This window comes from Parastagonospora nodorum (assembly GCF_000146915.1).
Source record: "Parastagonospora nodorum SN15 chromosome Unknown scaffold_42, whole genome shotgun sequence".
NCBI lineage: Eukaryota > Fungi > Ascomycota > Dothideomycetes > Pleosporales > Phaeosphaeriaceae > Parastagonospora > Parastagonospora nodorum.
In genome coordinates this window covers 168829-190062 of record NW_001884590.1, presented here as the reverse complement: position 1 = coordinate 190062, position 21234 = coordinate 168829, and the positions used below count along the sequence as shown (strand labels likewise).

Genomic DNA, 21234 nt, shown 5'->3' with positions numbered 1-21234 from the left:
TAGCGAGATCTAACATTGCGCCCAGCGATCCAAGGGTCATGAGATTAGCTTACAACATGGCAAATCATAGTACTGAAAAAGCCAATCAGTTCTTTCCCGAAGAGATCCGCGATATCTTTGAATACGAGACATTGTACATTCCACCGCCAGTTGCTCCCAAGGATGAGAGCTTTACCTTGGCTCAACTCTATCCGGAGATCGAAACCTCTATCCAAGAGAACAAGATACGACGTCGGAAAGAAATTGCAGCACAAAAGAAGGCGGAGAAAGCAGCTGCGAAGAAACAAAACAAACAGGTGGAAGAGGTCATGCCGAAGCGACGGGCACGAGCACAAGAGCAGAACGATCCCGCTCAGAACAGCGTTCGCGAGAAGCGCACCCGACTCGCGAGTTTGAACGACAAGAACAAGAGGTATCGCCGGGCACCTGTACAGGTTGGCATATTGGAAGACATGGAAGAGGCGGCAAGTCACTCTGAGATGCGCGAGCCTTCCCCTACTGGAACCGATTCATCTGACGACGTGCCGCTCATGACCTTACGACCTGGACGTGTTAGTCCCATCTCAGAAGAAATCACAAGCGGCGATGAGGACGCACCGCTTCGCAGTCTGGAAAAGAGCGACACTAAGATTTTGGGTGGCTTTCCTTCATTCGTCGCCAACATGGAGGCGGTCTCATTCACTGATCCAATCATCCGATTGCATGCGACGACTGGCACATATGCGACTGATTTCAGTCTGATCAAATTGTCCGATCGTCTTGCACACATCAACATCAGAGAGGCCACAATACCCGAAGCTAGTGCTGAGCAGACCATATCTTCTCCAACTGCTGCGATTCTCAATCCTCTCGTCAACTTCCACGCCACCACTGGCACGTTCTCTACATTCTTTGCCCTATTTATACCGGACCCGAAATCCGGCCTGATCACCGCGGCGAAAAGGACACCAAAGAGTTCAATCAATCCGAAGAAGCGTGTTCGAATACATGAGCCTGCCTCTGAACGCCCTGGCAAGAGGCTCCGCAAACCCCATGTATCTCAGAAAGAGGTGCTAGACGATGAGTTTGTTTATAGCTCCACAGAGGACAGTGATGCTACTTCGTCTGAGGATGAAGAGGAGGAGCCCCGCCCTAAACAAAAGCAGAAGCAGAAGACGAGGGGATCGGTCTCCAAACGCCAGTTGGGCAAGGCTCTGCCCACGCCAACTCTACTTGAACGTTTGACAGGTCTCACTGGTGATCCAAATGACCCCATCTACAAAGATCCTAAGGCGCGTTCAGGACCTGGCTCTGGACGGCCCTGGCCAGAACGTAAGAGAAAGCAATTCAACCAGCAAAGGAAAGAGCGTGAGTACGTGGAGACATTAGATCACGCCGACAGGTTCAAAAAACTGTCTTTGACACTAGCTCTTGCGTCCTCTCTATCAAACGAAGAGGGCGTTGTCGACTGGAGTATCGTTGAAAAGGTGTACGCTCGCGACCGTCTCTTCGACCTGCCAAAGGCGAAGAAACTTTGGGCCTGGATGCAAGCCCACATGAGTACACAGCTTTCAGAGCTGCTTCAGATGTTGCAGACAAACTTCCTTGAAGCATACGAAGCGGGTCGACTTCCTGCGATTGAAGACCCTGTGACCTATGACTGGGCCGGCCTCGTTCGATGGACCATGCGTACTTGCGCATATTCTGAGCCTCCTCTTCCCCTTTACCGCGAAACAATTGAGCAGTTCGCTGTAGACGAGTCTAATTACTCTACCATGGACAGAGTGACTTGGTACAGCAAAAGACTCGCGGACACGGGACGAACACAACTGCAGCTGCAACTTCCCTTCGTCGTACCTATACATGGACCATCTGCTCAGCTGCGCTCAGCGACAGGTAGCCAGACGAAAGCGAGGTCGTGGATACGTGCAAACATTGCGACTCCACAACCAATCTATGATGCTCACCTTGCACACGAAAAGCTCGAAACGATGGGCGAGGGAATTCTCAGCAGTGTTGTCGGAGACTTTGTACAGCATGAACATCTCAAGATGAGGAAACTCAAACGACAACTACCGGGAAGAAACTATACGTTCACAAAGAAGTTTGCCAAAAACTACAAGCGTCCTTTCTGAGCTGGAAGACTTTATGGTTGCAGCAACTGTCAAGAAAGAGCTGGATACCGCTTTTGCAAGTGAGGATCCCAAGAAACGATTCTACAGCATCTCTCGCTGTGAGGAGGATGGCTCTATCATGGCAATCATGTCATTAGTTGCAGACGGCAAGGTCAAGCTGGTGCCGCAACTTCCACCTGTTGATAATGAATTTGGTGCGCCACTGCCAAGGCTTTCCAAATGGGGGTTCTGCGAGGGTGACTATGTCCACCGTTCGATTGACCGAAATCGCATGTTTTGGGACACACGTGTCGTACCGACCTTGGACTACACATTCGGTAATCCCTTCCAGCCTATACCTTCACCGGCGGAAGACTGGCCGTCGCTTCCTGAGCCCCCACTTCCCGGCTGTCATGATGACGATGCATTGCTACCTATCTGGAGTAGCATTGACGGGAAACGAGTCACATGGCCTTGGTGGTATCGAATTTTGAACCTTGTTCTGCAACCGTTGTACCTACAGCCAGGCGCAAGAGCTGCCGATCTGTACTCGCACTGCCCAGAGCATACAACCGAACTCTTTGAGGTACAGCTCGTCCTTGACTGGCTCCAATCTATCGATGCTGTTTCCAAGACAGTTGGTGACGGTTACCGAGTCTCCTTGAACTTCTGGGCTGCTTTCGGCGACGTGCTACTCGACACTCGAGATGATATCTTTGGTCAGCATGTTAAACGCCATACCAAAATGACTACGAAGCAACAGTGGAGGGATAAGTACAACTTGCGGTATTCGAAGATGCAGGCGCAAAGATTTCAAGGCGGTATTCAGCAGCTCGTAATGGACAGGCGGAACGTCTTGATGCCACAATGAGTGAGCGGATCATTCACAATTCAAAGGCGCAGTATCGAATCATCCAGCAAGCGATGCTGAATCCGCCATCAGAATTCCAGGCAGAGACCGCAGAAAACGAACAAGCCGTTGAGCCTCAAGTCAAAGATATGGCAGATGTACAGGCTTCTACCGCATGTAACTCAGAGCAGCTTTTCACACCACATATGCTCGAGGACGCTTACCCTCCGGCTGCAGACGTTGAAATGGCCGAAGCAGGCGAAAGAGGCCAGGAAGAAGATGCTGAAGGAGAGCAGGATGATATAGATGCAGAGGGAGAAGTGGGACGATGATATGTACTGAGTACGTGTAAGAATAACAACTGACCAGTTGGGAAGGTTCAAGAGGCAAAAGCGTTTCCGCCACAAGCATAGCGAGGCGCACAACATAGTGCAAAACTACAAGAACTTCTTCATAATAACTGTTTAGTATACTTTTGAAATACAGTAGACCTGAGTTGCACATGCTTTTCTAGCGTTTGTTAATGGTGAAGAGGGCATGCGTAACGCTTGTCAAACAATACCCCAGTATGTCAACGTGTGTTCGATCTCGGAACAACCAAAGTCAGCGGTAAGCCTTAAACACCGAGCCCCAGTAGATTCAGAACGTCTGCAACCATAATTTGTTTCGCGCACATTGCAGTCACAGTAGCTGTCGCCCGCGCTACTGTCGATGTTTGCCTGAAAGTAACTGTCGTCGTCATTATTTGTCTAGATGTTAAGGTCCTCGTCATTATTTCTCTTAAAGTGACAGTCCTCGTAGATGCCCCTGTTGCTATTGTCGTGCATGCTCTTGTCACTGTCGTAGTGGGTGGGCGGTTGCGTGTGACCGTCCGCGTGCTGATTCTCTGCTGTGTCACAGTGTGAAGACTTTTCATCGTAATCGTCTGCGATTTTGTGAGCGTGATGGTACTTGTTTGCTTAAGTATTCTTGTTGTTGTCTGGGTTGTGGCCGGGGCCAAAGAAGTCGTCGTGATGTATGTAGTTGAGATCTGAGTGGTTGCCTCTTGGGGAGCGGCTGAGGCTACAGATGTGGTTGTGATTGTTTGAGTAGATCCTGGCGCTGTTGAAGTTGCAGTAATTGTCTGTGTTTTGTATTGCAATTGTGTAGAGGTCATGAGAGCAACTTGTGTCGTGACTGTAGTCGTCGAGACGTCGGCGTACGCGGGAAATGAACAGCCTATGTCGTAATAATAGTATGGCTGTGAGGGGTCTGTTGTGAAATTCCCGTACCTACGACCTACTGATTAGTATAAAACAATGGTTCACGACCCCCAAGCACTCTACTTACAAACGATTGCCGAAGAATTCGCAGTACTGTGCGCCTGCTCCGACGTCTCGGGAATAGCGAAAACTTTGACAGTTTCCAGCATCTTTCCTGCAGTACAAAGCACATACTGAGAATGATTGTGGACCCTTGTAGAAGAAGTTGCCCATGTAGTAGGACATGCTAGTTTCATTGTGTATGCCTTTCAAACCGCATACATTGTCATCGGAAACCACACCAGTGAGAAAGGAGAGCCAGAACAATAGAAGTGCGTGCATAGTTTTCCAGTCCTTGTAATACTAGTTGTCTGGATCGAATATGGATATGAAGTGGAGACGTTAGACACTCGTGTTGTGAAGGTTCGTCAGAAGAGACCATTCTTTGCCGGAGCAGCGTTTTCCACATCGAGCTGATGGTCGGGGCAGACGCGCTACACGAAAGGCATCGCAATCTCCGAGCAGTCAAACATTCGTAATGGGAAGTTGTGAATTTGCGTCATAATCCAGGCGAATTAAGGCGCGATCCAGCCTACCTTTGCCATCGGCCATTTAATCCAAGCGCGATGCTCGGCGTCCATGGCTTCAAAGATTCCGGACATGACATGATGCGTCCATCCCTTCATGTACCAAAATCTCTCCATGTCCTGCATGAGTACAGCGAAATGAGCGTAGATAATGAGCGGTAGTGGGTCGCATTGCTGCAATTGGTCGAGGAATCCGTCTGACATTTTATAAAGCCAGGCAAAGGCGACGTGGTATTCTGAGTCGACACCTCCATAGCGATTGGAGTAGCACTCCTGCAATATGCACACAGCTCGCACATTCTCTTCGATTTGAGATGATGGAGACGCTATAGAGACGTGCTCGTGGAGTTCCGATAGCTGGGATTCGTAGCCCATTGGCTCATCCGTTGATACAAGCGGACGGGATTTGGCCTTCGCAGCCGAGCCATGTCTTTTGTGAAAGTTCTGCTGTCCAAAGCTCTCCAGTGTCGTTCGAATTCCGCGAAACATCACCAGCCATTCGGATCTCCCATTTTCACCAAAAGCAAGATATTCCCCAGGTTGCGGTCCTCGCGCCCAGCTGACAAAGCAAATAAGCTGTACTGATAGCAATATGGCGTCACAGTTTTCGGCATTTATGTTCGCTATTGCTTGAGTGACACACGTCAGAGCGCTTTCATAGTGCTGGTTCGCTGTTGCAGTATACTCTTTCCGGCGAGTTGCACGGCAATATGCCAAATGCAGAGCAGTGAGTGCGAACATAAGATGAAGAACATGTCGATGACTGAACGCGACTTCTTCCATAAGTGTGTGCCACACTGCGGCACCTGATGCCCAAGCGGACAAGGAGTGTGAGGTGGTCGTTGTCCAGTGATACGTGAGCTCAATGTTTGACAGTTGTGAGTATTCCATCTCCACCGAGACACCTCTATTTTCCGAGGTGTTCAGTGGTATGTTTGTACCAAAACTGCACCGTACCTGGCGCCGTGCACAGTTCGCACATCGAGGCTTCGCTTCATCGCACTAAGAAAGTCTCAGTACACATTCCCAAAAAGTTTTGTGACAAGCGAAGGTAGCACTTTGAGGAAGCTTAGGGGCAGAAACAGGCTAACTTACCTTGATACGACGGCTCTTGCAATTCGTACATCCCGCACGCGATTTCTGATGTGATCTTCGCGTGATCTTTCCAGAGGCTACGTCACCGGAGAGTTCTTGCGGCGTGGAGATATCCTCTGATAGTGGAGACTCTTGCTGCATCTTAGAAGAAATTCGACGTTGTGCGTTGTTGCTTTAAGTACATGTATGCATCGAGCGGCAGTGTAGGTGATGGTAAGCGTGGTGCACTTTTGGAAGCGTAGGCGCAAGTGGCTAGCGGCGGAGTTCGTTCACGAACTACTGGTAGGCATATCTGGAGCAACTCTCTGCTCAGCGCGGATCGAAAGCGATCACTAAAGTAGATACCTAGGTATTGTACCACTAGATGACGCTCTCGTCATTCAACATTAGTGCTCAGTCGAACAAAGCCTAGTTCGGCTTGCCGAAGTTCAGCCGAGACGCGCAGATTTCGTATTCTCTCTCTTTTCGTATTCTGCTGTAGTGCCACCTCGTAGTCTCCACAGCGCCATATGTGCTATTTCAAGGGCACCGGCACTTTACTAGCCGCGTCATCAGACTTGACGATGCAGTATATATTGTCCCCCTCAACCTCACTCCGGTAGATATCCCTTTTCTTTGTATTCAGCCCTGCGTTCTTGTGGTCCAGTCTTACTCCGTCCGTCTCGAATGCATATCACCAAAACGGAAAACATGGGCTCCCAACACGAAGCCGAAATCTCCTCCCTTTCGTCAGCCCCAGCCAAGCACGCTCGCCCTGAGGTGCCACCACCGCCATACTTTGAAACGTACTTGATCAGTCCGAGCTCTTTCAAGGCTGCGATCAACCAAAAGCTCAGCAATCCTTTCACCTCTCTCTTCCAAGTCACATTTCGCTTTCTTCAATTCGCCTTTGCACTGGCAGCTGGAATATCTTACGCCATCGAACTGTCTCACGGAAATGTTTCCCGTCCAACAACCTTCATTTACAGCCAAGTCGTGTTCGGCATCACGCTCTTGTTCCTTATCGTGGATAGCACAACGGTCCGGACATATCGACTCACGTGGATGGTTGAGTGGACGTTGGTGATCTTATGGTTCGTCTGCTTCGCTGTCTTCTATCAGGCATACCTATCAGATGCCGTTAAACAGGAATATGAAGGCGCTGATGTGGGCCGGATGAAACGGGCAGCTTGGTGTGATCTGATTAATGCGCTTTTGTGGTTCGGCAGCGCAATCTTTTCGTCAACTATGTGTTGTACTGGTATCAAAGCAGCCGCTCAGAATAGATTGGAAAAGAGAAGGGCAAAGAAAAATAGGAACCAGTCTACAACACAAAAGATGGAGGAGATGGAGAGCGGTCTGATCGGAACGACTGCCAGATAAGTGCAAGTTCCTTGCTCCACGAGCCATTTGGCCGGCAGAACGAGTTCGAAGGGGTACGAAAGCAAGGGGGGAGGCGCACAGAGTGGCCCAGAATTTCACACGAATAAGTGAACTATATGAGTTATATCTATTGATTTCACAATAAATTTTGGTGGGTGATGATGCTGTCTTGTTTCAGCAGCTCAGAAAGTTTTGATGCCCATGAATTGTCGCCCTCCCTAGCTAGCGTCGGCGACGCGGCCATAAAGCTAATAATTGTCCCGACGTTTCCGCGCTCCGCAACTTGATTCAACGTCCGGTCACGTTTTCGCCACCCAAGCGTTACCAGCACAGTGGTTGACTACTGCACGAGCCCTTTTTGTCCTGTTTGCGTGGAGCTTGAGTTTTCCCTCCTGCGAACACCCTCCAGACGGGTCTTGCTGTCCCACTCCAACCAGTAAGCTATACTTAATCCTCGCGCGCTCACGCCGCCCACATGCAGGGCATATATGCCAAGTTTACTCGAATAGATGGTCTACCGTGTATGTAAACATATGTAGCAATTGCGTGCAGAAAACATATTGACTAGTGTACAAAGGGCAAGCCATCTGCCGCATGTGGTGAATGCAGAAAGCGGCGGAGTAGAGTAAGTCAAAATCCTACGATGGACCCAGGTAACGCCTATTGCCGGCCCGGCTTGAACATTCGATTTGGAATAGCGATGCCGCTTGATCATTGCTCATCGCTAGACGATTGCGCTTGGCCATTGCTGACACGCTGTAGTGCGATCAAGTTTTGCCCGCATGTGGACAATGTACAAAAGCGGGCCGCATTTGCCCAGGCTACCGCAACACGGTAGACTTGATGTTCCACGATGAAACTCGATCCATTGCTCGTAGAAACAAGATTCAGCCCTCAAGTCATGCTGAAGTCCAAGCGGTGGCCGGTCCCAGTCTCGAAGAGCAGGCTCTCATGAGAGTTGCTGCCGCTGCGCCCGTGAAGCTGACCGACTTCGTGCTATACCAACCTTTGGACGATCTGGGCGTCAACTTCTTTATGTCGACCTATGTTGGCGATGATCCCTCGGTCTCACAGCTATATTACCTCCCAAAGCTGTTTTCACAGACTGGATCTTCAAATCCTGGGCTGCGGCAGAGCATCACAGCTGCTGGTTTGGCAGGCTATGCCAAGACTGCTCGTCGCAACGACGTGAAGCTTACTGCCACCAGGCTCTACGTTTCCGCAATCCAAAGCATCAATGCTGCCATTTCAGATCCGACGACAGTCGTGCAGGACGCTACTCTCATGTCTATCGTCATGGCCGCAATGTTCGAAGTCTTAGTGATTCCTCGCTTATCCGATTTGCGAAATTGCAGCAAACATCTTGACGGAGCTGTAGCCGTCGCGCTGATGATGCTGAAGCAGAAGAAGCAGACAGACGTCACCTACAAGCTCATCACTATGTCGATGCAAAGTATGATCATCAACAGCTGGATTTCGCACTTACCTTTACCGGCCAACTTCATGGAATTGAAAAGAAGGCTTGGGTCGAATCCAAAACCACATTTGCATTCACTCCATGGAGACTTTCTGGATATCGTTACTGAGCTTGTTGATTTCAGAGAAGCTCTTAAAGAGAGACTGTTACAACGACCATCTGATATCATTGAGCGGGCTCTGGCGGTGGATGAAATATTCGAGACTTTTGCAGACACCATGCCACCACATGCCCGGTTCCAGGCTTACCGTATCCTCCTTCAGGATGTGGAACAACTTGCTTTTAATGGTTATTATCACGGTATAGACGACACTTCCTGCGATAGTGCACCGACTGACATTTCAAATAGTGTACCTTCAAAGTTTCACTGCCCTTCTCTGGAACAATGTCCGCGCTGCGCGTCTGCGTCTACATCAAGTAATTCGCAAGCAATGCCAGATCATCCTATCGTCGCCAGCTGTACAAAAGCATGGCATTTGGAAGGCCCAACTGGCAGATTCTGAATCGAAGATTATAGAGTTTGCCATCGAGATCTCCGCAACTGTGCCTCAGCTGGCTGGCTACTTGGGGCAGCTTGAATATCGACGACTTCCTAGGACACTCCCATTGCGCGTATCTGAGGCATCAGCGGCTAGCGAGCCATTCCCGGAGCAGCCTCGTCTTGCAAAAATAACGGGCTCGGGAACCATGGAGTATACTTCGCATTTCGGCAATGAACCAAGCCCATTTCGAAGGGGCAACACGGCGCAAAAGACGCCAAGTACCATGTCCATCTCCGATGGTCATAACGAAGAGAGTCGCAACGAAACAAGCGGTCCCCAATCAGCCAGTGTATACCACATGCTGTTCCAACTTTACAGCTTAAGCCGCATTACCATGTTACCCGCACAGCTCAGAGCATGGGTTCAGAATCGCATCGCATGGATAGAGAGTATTTCCGACCCAGAGGATTTGGCGCGTTTGCAAGACCTGGTGGCTAGGCAACCGGGCGATGGCTTTCCAGTTGACAATGCAGGGTGAGTCGCTTAATAATCCTACCAAAGGTGCAGTTTTTCCAAGCAGTCGAATTCACCTGCTAATTTTGATAGGCTCTCGTTCATAGACGTGACATATCTTATTGACAGGGGAATCCGCGGGGCACATAGCTTGCTGATGGGGGCGTATACTTTGGGAGATGAGAAACCGAATAAAAGCCGGAAAAAGACTTCGAATGTGGTCAAAAATATCTAATGTGGAGTTGCACGGAGTTTACTGCATCAGGCAGATAGGGAGCTTCTTCCATATGGCAACAACACCACAAAACGAGCGAATGGTGAGAGGGAAGTGAAGGAAACGTTGCAGCTGATCAATGCTGCGGAGTGGGTGCTCATATAGGCAAATGGTTCACCGAATCTTCCAATCGTAGTTTTATCGTTTTTCCGAGTGATATCACGAAATACAGTTCATTGGCGAATTAACCCTCAAAGAAGGCAAGGTGAGAATTTGCATGACTTATCGGCGCAAAACATCTAACAAAAGCGGGTATAACACTATCAAAACTCACTCCTCATGCCTCCAACAGCCCCTTGACCTCTTTCACGAGCAGTCTATCCTCCGCCGTTGTGGGCTGTATACTTCCCACTGTACCCGCAGCATCCATGACCTTCCATAAGTCCTTCAGTTCACCATCCATATCTGCTCCGTATACAAGCCAACCCGTGCAAATCAGCGCCATCTTCTTGTTGTCGCTCCATTTCTCCTCAGTACCCAACGTCTCCAGCAGTGACGCGAGAAGTTCGACTTGCTCAGACTCGGGCAGTTCAGACTCGCTAGGTAAAACAGGCGTGGCGTTCGCAGTATGCTTCTTCATCCGGATCTTGTGATTTGACGAGGCAATGTTCATAGCAAGGCTGAGTGCCGAGACTTTGAGCGCTGGGTACTTTTCGTCGAGCAGGGCCGTTGTCAAGATGGACACGAGTGAAGAGGAAAGCGGGGTAGAGAGTACATGCGGTATGAAGAGCGACGAACTGAAGAGATTGCACGCCACGTGCAATGTTGTGAGTCGTAATGGATATGGCGCTGAAGCTCCAAGACTGTCAACATGAGTGAGCAAGTGGTGAATAGTAGCTGGTGTGCCGGTTGCGCCCTTGTGCTCTTCAGCGAAGAAACCTGCCACACGTGCATCTGTAAGACTGATGCGCAAAAGGTCGTACGCAGTGAAGAGAATCTCAGGAGGAAAGGTTGGGAAGTACTGGTTCCTCAGGAATTCGGCGAATTGCGGAAGTTTCGTCAAGGGAGCCTCTATTGCTCCTGACCGCTCACGAGCATCAATGTAGGACACTATTGATGACACAGCTGGATGCTTGCCAGCATCCCCCATTTTCGCGACAATCTTTTCCAGAGCTGGTACTTTGGTGAAGGCAATAGGGCGTTGGCTCTGCCTCAACAGTAATGGTGTGCTTGAAGCAAGATGAGGATGGGGCGGAAATGCAGCGTTCAACAACATATCGACATTGCTTCGCAATTGTCGTGGATCAGCTCCGCTCCACTCGTCTCTCTTCTCGCCGCGCACATACGTGATGAATGTGGGAGTTGCGCGAACGTTTGGATAGCGATTGTTGATAGTATTATCCGCATGGCTGAAGTCGATCTTGATGAACACGCACTTAGGGCCAGCTTCCGCGGCGAGGTCATCAAACGGCTGATATACCAACTTGCAAGGGGCGCAGGTAGAGCTCGTGAAGAAGATGATGGCGCATCGATCCTTGGCCAGCTCGAGAAGGCGATCTACATCTCTTATTCCAGTCACATTGTTCACTCTTCCTGTCGCTGCAGCCAGCGGACCATTGATAGCACGTTGCGCATTGGCCTGCGCCATACCGTTCGATGTGTTTCCATTCGTTGTCTGCGGTCGGCTCGGTGCTGCAGGCTGTGGCGTGGGCGCTTGAGTGATGGGTCGCATTGCAGCATCGATTTGAGGTCGAAGCATCTGACCAAATGGCGTGTTCAGGACTGTCTCAGGGAGCGAGGTGATGTGTTCCGGTATACCTTTGCCCACCAAGAACATGGCGAAGTCATTTGAGAAGTTGTTGCAGTTGTGCGCAAACAGGTCGTAAGACTCGGGGGTATAGACTTCCTTCAGCGACTCCAGGTACTCCAATATAATCTCGATGGGCAGGTCTGTTCTCCCAAGCTTGATCTTCTCCATTGGCTGGCCATGATGTGTTGCGCCGGCGCGACATGTTTGAACACCCTGACCGAAGTAGTATTCTATATTGTCGAGGACGATGGACGTGTGGTATACGGCATCGATCTGAATTCCAAGAAACTGACGACTCATGTTCCTCGCAAGACCCTGTGCTCGTCAGCATATTTGATAATCGGGCAAGACCACATGCGCTCACCTGCGAGAGATCGTACACATACAGTTCGACATCCATCGTGCAGGCGATGTTTGAGCTTTCGCAATTTGCGTGGTGACAATAATCACAGGAGGTAGGGGGTAGTCAGCAGGTAGCCAGATTGAGTGCGGTTGAATCGAAGCCTTTCAAGTTTCCCAAAAGTGGTGGACGTATAGCGGCGGACAAGAAGTGTAGGCAGAATGGCTTACGTAGAACCTGGAAGATTCACGAAGCCGCCACACGTCGCGTGGAGGGGCAACTCGCGCTAGCACATGACCGACACGCTACCCGCTTCCTAGGTACCCGTAGAAAGTACATCCATTCACATTTGACATGTGTACAGTCTGACTTTCCCGGGTCTAGACTACATTAGATAAGGGGCTTGAACTTTCGTCTTCGTGTAAGCATTGTCATCTCTGAAAGTAGCATCACACAATCGAAATCGGGTCCTAGCAGAGCTGGGTTTGATCACTCATGATTGAACAGCTGGTGGTATGATCGATGTATTGTCGTTGAACTTAGACCATAGCTCGCGAAAACGTCCGCTCATGCCGGTCCTTACATTCTTCAGCCACAATTCAAGCCCTCCAGCCATTCCACTCAACGAGCAGTGTTTTGAGACGCAACATCTCGTCGGGTCCGTTGAATGTTGAATCAATTGCTCGCTCGCACAGTACCTTGATATCGTCGCGAGTAAGTCCAAAGTGCTGTGCTGCAAGATAGTACTCCCGGGATAGAGGACTACAGAAAACTCCGACGTCGTCCGTCTGAAACTCATCAGCATTTCATCGGAAGCTTTTCCCACGAGGAAACGCACAGAGAGGGCAATTGGCACGCTGCTTTGCCTCCACATGCCGAAGTGGTGGTCACTGTAAGTACCCATGATCATCCTAGCTTGCACGTTGCAGCTCAAACACAGTTCGACGCCAATGTTTTCCTTCTCAATGACGTTTCGATACTCTTCCTTGACGTGTATGACATGCCCAAGCCGGTCTGGCTTCCAAGACAATAGCGTGGAAAGCTCTTCGTCAGAACCCGACAGCTTCGTCTCAGCAAAATGCAGTGTAATCTTCAGACCGGCTGTTTTGGCTCGTGCAAATGCGTCGGCAAATATACGCACATCGCCTTTGGTTGGGTCACCACACAGATCAACAGCCACGACGCTGGAAGACTTGTACTTGATGGCAAGGTCGACAACTTCGTGGGCCTCGGCAAGCGTGTTGCGGCGGTCAACAGAAAGGATCAAAAACGCTCGCATGGCGTTGGAGGCATTCTCGTTATGTGCATTCAGGATGTCGAGGATGGTCTTCACGTAGTCATCCTTGCTCAAACCTGCTGCTGGCATCGCTCTTGGGGTGGTCCGAAGTTCAACGTACACGACGCCGTCATCTTGGAAGTCTTGCAGCACGGCCTTTGTCGAGTACCTGCATTGATCAGTGACCGACGAACCTGCGTAGGTTGATAGGCATACTGTATGCTGGGTAGATCGTTGCAGAGCTTGTATATGTACGACGAGAAGAGAGGAAAGAACCTGGTAGCACATCAGCTGGCTGGCGCTATCGAAATGTCGGTCAACGCTGCCAGATCAGCACATGCACGCTGCTGTCAGACATTGAACACGTGACGTGATGTGAAAGCTGAAGGCAGGAGGTGCCCTGACCAGTCCGCCGCCTAGAAGACATTTGCACGACTCAAGTAGTGATGCTAAGAGAGACTTAGTACGTATTGATGTCATAGTCGACCTTGCCTGATGGCATTGCACTCAGGGGATCTTGGAGTTCCAAAGCAGCGTCGCGAGCCTTTTTGGTGGCCCAGATGTCGTGCAAACATTTGCGACTGATGCTTCCCGTAAGGTGTGCATGAAGCTGAGTCGGGTCGGAAGTTAGCAAGGCTGCGAACCGGACGGTCCAAGCGTTCCTGGTGGGTTTGAAAATCAAGGCAGGGCTGGTACCTCGATCTTTGGCAAGGCCTTGGTGAAGGGCCAGTGTCGACGGGGCTGGCCGCGACAGACATGGCGGGCTAGAGGGCTAGAGGGCAGCCAGCTAGCTGTATTGGTGGCGCTCGTTGAAGCTTCTCGAAAGCAACGTGTATGGCGGCGGGCTGGTGGTGGTGCGGTTTAGGGTTGGCTCTTAGCGAACGGGCGCGCTACCCGAAAAGAGGAGGTGCGATGCAGGAGATGAGATTGCAGCGCGCGCCTTCTTCGTCAGGTTCGCCGGCAGCAGCATCAGCATCAGCATCAGCATCAGCATCAGCATCGGCTTTCCACCTGAGCCTCCCATCACGCTGCAAGACGCCTCCTGCGCTGCGGGTAATAGATAGAGAGACATACACCTGCGCGCCGACGCTGCACCCCGCATTCCTGCACAGTTGCTGGTGATTGTTGGTCGATCCGGCACAGAGGAACGCCCTTTGACGACTCCGACTGGTGTTTCTCGGCTCGCCAAGCGCGACCCCCGGCACGGCCGCTCTCGTACCTCTCAGCTCCAGCACTCCGCTGCAACGCTCCCATCCTCAAGCCCCCCACGACCGTTGTCCGCCGTCGCTCACTCGCAGCACGCAATTGCCTCCAGCCTGCGCGCGTCTGTCGCCATTGAGAGCCCGTTCGACCTCTGCCTCGCTCGTCCGCTCGGAGTCCGGCCTGCCGCGTCCCCTGCAGACGCCCCTGGATTGCCTGCCTCGCCGCCTCGCGCCCTTCGCGACCGCAACCACCCACCGTCCGGCAGCCACAGCGTGCTATGGCCGATATGAATCAAGAATCTATCCAGCAGAAGATTCAGATCGCGCGGCGCGATGCCGAGGCCCTCAAGGACAGGATAAAAAGGAAGAAGGACGAGCTTGCTGACACAACCCGTACGTCTACGCCCCGGCCCCGTTAGCTACTGCACCTGCGCGAACTCCCCAATGCTAACCGTGTGTGCGCAGTTCGCGATGTCGCAAGAGACCGCGTCGAGGCCCTGCCGCGCCTCACCATGAAGACGAAGCGCACCCTCAAGGGCCATCTCGCCAAGATCTACGCCATGCACTGGTCGACCGACCGCAGACATCTCGTCTCCGCCTCGCAAGACGGCAAGCTCATCATCTGGGATGCCTACACTACAAACAAAGTCCACGCCATCCCCCTGCGATCATCGTGGGTTATGACGTGCGCGTACTCGCCCTCGGGCAACTACGTCGCATGCGGCGGTCTCGACAACATCTGCTCCATCTACAACTTGTCAGCGCGAGAAGGCCCCACGCGCGTCGCACGAGAGCTATCTGGCCACTCCGGCTACCTCAGTTGCTGTAGATTCATCAGCGATAAGCGCATCCTCACCTCGTCAGGCGACATGACTTGCGTGCTCTGGGACCTGGAAACTGGCTCCAAGGTGCACGAGTTTGCTGACCATCTTGGCGATGTAATGAGTTTGAGCATCAACCCGCTCGACCACAACCAGTTCGTGTCTGGTGCCTGCGACGCCTTTGCTAAGCTGTGGGACATTCGCCAGCAAAAGTGCGTGCAGACCTTTGCCGCCCACGACTCGGACATCAACGCCATCCAGTTTTTCCCCAACGGAAATGCCTTTGGGACTGGGTCAGACGATGCATCTTGCCGTCTTTTCGACATCCGCGCCGATCGCGAGCTCGCCTCGTATCAGGTACGTGTGGGCATATGGTTTACTTTTTCGCGCGCTAACGCAATGGTTCTTGCAGATCCCCGAGCCCGTTTGCGGCATTACATCTGTCGCTTTCTCCGTCTCTGGTCGACTGCTGTTTGCTGGTTATGACGACTTTGAGTGCAAGGTTTGTGGCAAAGATCCATATCCAGGTTACGCGCGCTGACAGCCATCTAGGTCTGGGATGTTTTGCGCGGAGAGCGTGTAGGCACATTGCAAGGCCACGACAACCGAGTCAGCTGTCTCGGTGTAAGTAATGACGCGCTCAGTCTTTGCACAGGTTCATGGGACTCCATGGTAGGTTTCATATGCACCCTTAGGCCACGTCGCATATAGCTAACTTGACACAGCTACGTATCTGGGCATAAGCGAGGACCCTTGTAACAACATGCGACGCCATGTGACGATGCGAATATGGACAACGACCGTGTGCGCACTTATCTAATTTCTGGTCCCACCACAACATCATCTCTCCCGAGCTCGTCTGTCTTACCATACCCACCTGCATACCACTTCCGCCGGGGGAGCTCCGTACACGGTACACGGTACACGGTACACCGAGGCCTTGCACCAGCATAATACACCAACCTTGGGCAACGATGCATTTGTTTGCATCATATAGGTGGACAGGCGCCTGGGACTTATTGCTCAAGTTCTTTTCCTTACATACCACTAGTGCTCTTTTACCCTTCTTGTTCGGCAACCGCGAGCCTTTTGTTCTCGTCTTCTATGTCTAAGCTCGGGTCGGCTGTTCTGCGTAACACGATACGACAAGTGCCTGTTTAACAAATCATACCAAAGACATCAAATCATCCTCAGTCCGATAAGCTGATATCTTGCCCCCAATGTCAATTTTTGACCATCACTGACTAGGTTCCCAAAATCGGCCAATATGCTTGCACCTATGAAATAAGGCAAGGGGAAGCAAGATGAAATTTATGTATGGATTGACTGTATGCAGATGGGTTGGGGATGGAGGGGATGGATGCGATGGATTGTGTATGATGTTCTGGACTTGTATGAAGAGGTTCGTGCGATAGAAAGACGATGGCTGAATCAGACATGGTAATTTCCCTGCCAGCTTCATGCCTCGGTGGACTTGAAAGGCTTTCGTGCCTGTGTGAGATAAATCTCCGAGTGAGATCTCGCTAACCCTTCTTTCGATGAACGGTTGAAATTGGGGGCGCTACGGCCACGTATTTCGGCGGCTTCTAGAAAGGCAATGGAATGTTATGCCCGCGGCAGAAGCGGTGACAACAAGGACGCACAGTCGTTTGTGAATGCATTGCACATGAAGAATAGTCAGGAACACAGAGGTTCGCGCATCTTATGACTGATTCCTATCGTTCTGCAGGACCATGGTGATATGCGAACATATAACCCCTATTCTATCACGATTGATTTGCGGATGGTGAACCAAAAGAGGTTTTGACATTTGTCCATGTGGCTCATTTGAGTTTAGTGGTGACCATTCCAGGACGGCAGTTGAATTGCGTGGAGACTCGACAGGACCCTTATGACAGCATTACATACGAGCAGTCTTCGGTCGAGACGGCATGTAAACTCACCGCCCCAGGGCGACAGGGCGATGGGAGGGCAAGACACGTGGACATGGTTACAGTAGGTGAGTAGGTACTGAATAGGACCGTGCGACTAATGCCCAATTTTAGGCGTACGTCCATGACAGCGGACGTGCTCTGGTGCCATGAGGGAAAATGCTTGAGGCGGCGCATGAGAGAGTCGGTGCAACAGTGTTCTGGAAAACAAATGGAAAGCCTAGGATAATGCTCGTCAGCAAAGGGAGTCGCATCAAAAGCAGAAACTGTCCTGCATTGTCACAGACGCAAGTTACAGCCGGGTGCATCACTCAGGCTAAGCTGTAGTTCAGTGCATGAATTCTCGTGGCCCCCAGAGGCGGGCAACTGGGGCGAGGCATGGTCGGTCCTTACAGTCGGTCCCCAATCAGCCCGTCGCTGGCAAGATGATGATGTGACACGTTCATCGGTCGATTCAGCCGAGGGCGCGTTGCAGAGTGCGTTTCAGCGTCACGACGCTGGCACGCTCGATTGGGCAGTGAGCAGCTCCTCGTTTCGCAGTCGAAGGGCCGTTTCACGAGAGCGACACGTTCGTTCGTCAGTGTCGACGATCCTCGGCGGGCTTCGTCGCGTGGCCACGCATCACCTCAGCCCTAGGCCACACGGCCTCCAGGACCTCCCTGCCACCCATGCACGATGCACGCATGTGAGCAGCCCAGGAGCGTGTCAAGCATTCCCCAGTGTGGGTACCCAATCGGGGTGTGCTGAAACGGCGCTTGCTTTTCAAAAATAGTAGAGAAGGAACCCTGGTCGCGACTGCCCTGCCAAGCCCATCACGGCTTCTCTCTGACTTCGACCAACCCTGCCCTGGCCGCCTTCCAACACCACACCGCCCCGATACAAATACAACCCGTGTCCCCCGCGACACACTCCTGCTTTTGAAATGTCTACAACTGCCGCCCAAGACGAATTCAACGAGCTTCTGCGAGACAAGGGCCGCGAGACTAGACACCCCGAAGACAGACACGACGACAGCGACATCTCGGAACCAGAATCAGCCGGCGCCGCAGACGACTACCTCGAGAAGATCGACACCGACGACGAACTCGACCTCCCCAAAGACATGCGCTCCAACTACTACATGCCGTCGATGCGCTCCGAGGCCAACACGGGCCCCAAGGGCGTCATCGCCGACGCGCAGGCCTTTGAGCAGGCGAAGAAGCAGGCCCGCCGCTTCACATGGAAGAAGAACGCCTCGCCCCCAACATACAATGCCGCCGCCTGGCACGACAAGGACGGTGCCTCGAGCGAGGACGAGGGCGACGACAGCTTCATGAAGGAGTGGAGGGCCGCAAGGCTGCGCGAGCTGCAGAACGTCGGGCAAAAGATCCGCTCGAGGACCAACAGCCCCAGCAGGCGAATCTACGGAAACTTCCCCTTGGTCGATGCCGAGGGCTACCTCGATGCTGTCGACAAGTCGTCGCCCGAGACCACAGTAGTCGTTTACATCTTCAACCATCACGTGAGTCCACCACTGCAACCCCCAATCGACTACGCTAACCGACCTAGGTACAATCTGGAGTAGACCAGGAAGTCGACATTTGCATGCGGGAAGTTGCAAAGCGCAACGACACCGTACGCTTCATCAAGCTACATGCCGAAGACGCCGAGATGGACCCAGACGTTCTCCCTGCTGTGCTCGCCTACAAGCGCGGCGACAAATTCGCAGATCTTCTGCCAATGCTCGACCAGCTACCCGACGACTCAGAACTGAGCGCCGTCAGCCTCGAGACATTATTCAGGGCGTAAGTTGTTGTTATCCGTAGCCATAGTACGCACATGGGCTGACCTGTCCTTCACAGCAACCGCATACTATAAGCATGGCTTGATCTCGGCTTGACCACCTTGCTGGTGCCCACAGTCCTCGTCCTCAGCCACCAAAATCTCCGCCCCTCGTTACTGTGCCCTGGTCCTCGGACACCGGCACACATCATGATTTGTTTTCGCATGTCTTGTTCTTAAAGCGTTGCATTTTCCTTTTTCCAGCAATGCTATGATCATTGACGGTCGTTTGCCTGGGTCACTTGAACCTCGGTCTTATTGGATTTCCTCCTGACAGCGCTGCTGCAGTATGTTTGGCGTTTCGATATAGACAGGGCTGAGGCCAGCCTCACATTTCAGGCTGGTTTGGACACATAGACATGGGTTGGCGCACTTGACGCCTCTATACCCCCTACATGACATTACATCATAGCTCTAGAGAGCACAATAACATAATACCTACCATTACCATCAAACCATTCGCTTTGGGTTACGGAACCTGGGTGTGCTGTCCCTCCTTGCTTTTCGCTGGTGTATCATAGGCGTACGCCACCTTTTGCTTTTCGCCACTATTTTTTCCCTTCACACTTTGTTATTCCGTTTCATCCTCCTTGCACTGCATCGCACTACCTACTTATCCCGCCTCTCTGGTAACCAACACGCCTCGTGTCAAGTCATCCCGCCCCAACGTCGGCCGCTTTGTTTCACGCTCCGTCCGATTCATGCCTCAGATCTTGTGGCGCACGTCAAACTCTATCTGACATCGCCGATCGTGGCGTTCGCACAAACTAGCATCAAAGGCATCGACGATGGTGATACGTTAGGTGGTGCGTTTCGAAGGTTGTTTTGATGGGCGGGGTGGGCGGGAAGATTGGGTGCGGGACGATGCGCTGGTGGTGTACTGGTGAGAAGGGAGATCTGAGGTGGCTATATAGTTTAGCGGTGAGATACGGGAGTGTGTTTCGGGTGGATATGGTTGGTGATGGGTACAGATTCCCTGGTTTTGGTGTGTTAGAAGGCTGTTGGGGAGAACGATGGGTGGCAAGGTTGGGAGTGTGGACGACGCGCCGGTGAGGCGTCCAAAAGTTGGTTTCCGAGACTTGAAAGTCCCGTTGTAGTTGATGATATGTACTTTCGGGATACCACTTTCCATTGTATCTCTGCGTCTTCAACATGTTTTGATTACAATTCGAACGTTTGATAATTGATGGACTTAAATTAGGGTCACGCACTCGGTTCTGACATCTTGTATGACGAAAGGGCATATCGCCTTGAAACTATTGAAAGAATCGTCTGATCTGTATCTTCTGTGGTGCTGCATTCGCGCATACTCGGAGGCATCTGCAAAAAAAGAAAAGCACCCAAAGCCCAACCGTTTGCCAGGTCCCAGATTTTAACCCTGGCACTAAGCATAATCCCACACATGTAAACTCTTCCTCTCTAGCACCTAACGTGCTACGAGATTGAGACTTGCACAGGACACCCAGATGGATTTGGGAGATGATTAGTCGTTCATCTTCTACCAGATCTGGGTACAGGTCGAAAGCAAACGGCCATCGGCGTAGAGCAGGCTCTTGCAAAACACCAGGCTTGAGTCCAAATTCTGCGGAGAGTATGGAGCTTGCGTTGCACATGTACATGCTCAACGTGATCTGGGATCCCTCGAAGTCATGATATAAGCTGGATACCTCAGCTTGATCTGAATAAGAAGGTTGATCAGCCGAAATCAAGGTAGCACAACCATATTTTCTGAAGTAGGGTCCTCGACCGTTTTGAGAATGCTTGAAAAGTTCGACCGGATCGAGTTTGATGAGATTAAGATCGCTGTTAGGGAGCGAAACCAACGACCACGTCGGAACCTTGTGTATTCTTCGCTCCCTCTCTGGTATCGGCCTCGGTTCTCTGGTAACAATGTTTGGCAACAAACAGTCTGTAGGTCTCCAGACTTTCCATAGCAAGCACAGAGGTAAATACTCAGCCCAGAGACTGGCAAAGTAAGTCAGGCCCGTCAAATTATGCGCAGCGCAGGCCGTTCCTGCAAACGCCATGATCCTATCCCTTGAGTTGGTCAAAGTTCGTGAGCGGTACTCTGTAACAAAAATGTTCCAGAACTCCAAAGACCGAGACATGAAATATGGAT

At 51.6% G+C, this 21234-nt stretch overlaps 11 protein-coding genes across 11 annotated transcripts; 6 read left to right on the top strand and 5 right to left on the bottom strand.

Moving 5' to 3' along the window:
• Positions 1-56: 56 nt before the first annotated feature.
• On the top strand, positions 57-2964 carry SNOG_16052 (hypothetical protein; the record flags this gene model as incomplete). The annotated part of the gene is made up of 2 exons (XM_001806130.1): positions 57-2103; positions 2138-2964. 2 exons carry the CDS (start codon positions 57-59, stop codon positions 2962-2964), a joined length of 2874 nt encoding a protein of 957 aa, XP_001806182.1.
• Positions 2965-3692: 728 nt separating this feature from the next.
• SNOG_16051 (hypothetical protein) lies at positions 3693-4430 on the bottom strand (the record flags this gene model as incomplete). The annotated part of the gene is made up of 4 exons (XM_001806129.1): positions 3693-3868; positions 3895-4161; positions 4273-4354; positions 4380-4430. 4 exons carry the CDS (start codon positions 4428-4430, stop codon positions 3693-3695), a joined length of 576 nt encoding a protein of 191 aa, XP_001806181.1.
• A 329-nt stretch (positions 4431-4759) lies between these two features.
• On the bottom strand, positions 4760-6007 carry SNOG_16050 (hypothetical protein; the record flags this gene model as incomplete). Its single annotated transcript, XM_001806128.1, has 2 exons — positions 4760-5773; positions 5867-6007. The coding sequence occupies 2 exons, from the start codon at positions 6005-6007 to the stop codon at positions 4760-4762; spliced, it is 1155 nt and encodes a 384-aa protein (XP_001806180.1).
• A 549-nt stretch (positions 6008-6556) lies between these two features.
• SNOG_16049 (hypothetical protein) lies at positions 6557-7228 on the top strand (the record flags this gene model as incomplete). The annotated part of the gene is made up of 1 exon (XM_001806127.1): positions 6557-7228. One exon carries the CDS (start codon positions 6557-6559, stop codon positions 7226-7228), a length of 672 nt encoding a protein of 223 aa, XP_001806179.1.
• Positions 7229-8071: 843 nt separating this feature from the next.
• Positions 8072-9208, top strand: SNOG_16048 (hypothetical protein; the record flags this gene model as incomplete). Its single annotated transcript, XM_001806126.1, has 1 exon — positions 8072-9208. The coding sequence occupies one exon, from the start codon at positions 8072-8074 to the stop codon at positions 9206-9208; it is 1137 nt and encodes a 378-aa protein (XP_001806178.1).
• Positions 9209-10251: 1043 nt separating this feature from the next.
• On the bottom strand, positions 10252-12024 carry SNOG_16047 (hypothetical protein; the record flags this gene model as incomplete). The annotated part of the gene is made up of 1 exon (XM_001806125.1): positions 10252-12024. One exon carries the CDS (start codon positions 12022-12024, stop codon positions 10252-10254), a length of 1773 nt encoding a protein of 590 aa, XP_001806177.1.
• Positions 12025-12663: 639 nt separating this feature from the next.
• On the bottom strand, positions 12664-13554 carry SNOG_16046 (hypothetical protein; the record flags this gene model as incomplete). Its single annotated transcript, XM_001806124.1, has 3 exons — positions 12664-12792; positions 12903-13509; positions 13535-13554. The coding sequence occupies 3 exons, from the start codon at positions 13552-13554 to the stop codon at positions 12664-12666; spliced, it is 756 nt and encodes a 251-aa protein (XP_001806176.1).
• Positions 13555-13800: 246 nt separating this feature from the next.
• SNOG_16045 (hypothetical protein) lies at positions 13801-14364 on the bottom strand (the record flags this gene model as incomplete). The annotated part of the gene is made up of 2 exons (XM_001806123.1): positions 13801-14112; positions 14224-14364. 2 exons carry the CDS (start codon positions 14362-14364, stop codon positions 13801-13803), a joined length of 453 nt encoding a protein of 150 aa, XP_001806175.1.
• A 250-nt stretch (positions 14365-14614) lies between these two features.
• SNOG_16044 (hypothetical protein) lies at positions 14615-16550 on the top strand. The gene is made up of 5 exons (XM_001806122.1): positions 14615-14935; positions 15008-15720; positions 15776-15865; positions 15916-16035; positions 16089-16550. Exons 1-5 carry the CDS (start codon positions 14821-14823, stop codon positions 16104-16106), a joined length of 1056 nt encoding a protein of 351 aa, XP_001806174.1. The 5' UTR covers positions 14615-14820; the 3' UTR covers positions 16107-16550.
• A 1666-nt stretch (positions 16551-18216) lies between these two features.
• Positions 18217-19082, top strand: SNOG_16043 (hypothetical protein; the record flags this gene model as incomplete). Its single annotated transcript, XM_001806121.1, has 2 exons — positions 18217-18799; positions 18859-19082. The coding sequence occupies 2 exons, from the start codon at positions 18217-18219 to the stop codon at positions 19080-19082; spliced, it is 807 nt and encodes a 268-aa protein (XP_001806173.1).
• Positions 19083-21005: 1923 nt separating this feature from the next.
• SNOG_16042 (hypothetical protein) lies at positions 21006-21225 on the top strand (the record flags this gene model as incomplete). Its single annotated transcript, XM_001806120.1, has 2 exons — positions 21006-21088; positions 21204-21225. The coding sequence occupies 2 exons, from the start codon at positions 21006-21008 to the stop codon at positions 21223-21225; spliced, it is 105 nt and encodes a 34-aa protein (XP_001806172.1).
• Between the last annotated feature and the right edge of the window lie 9 nt (positions 21226-21234).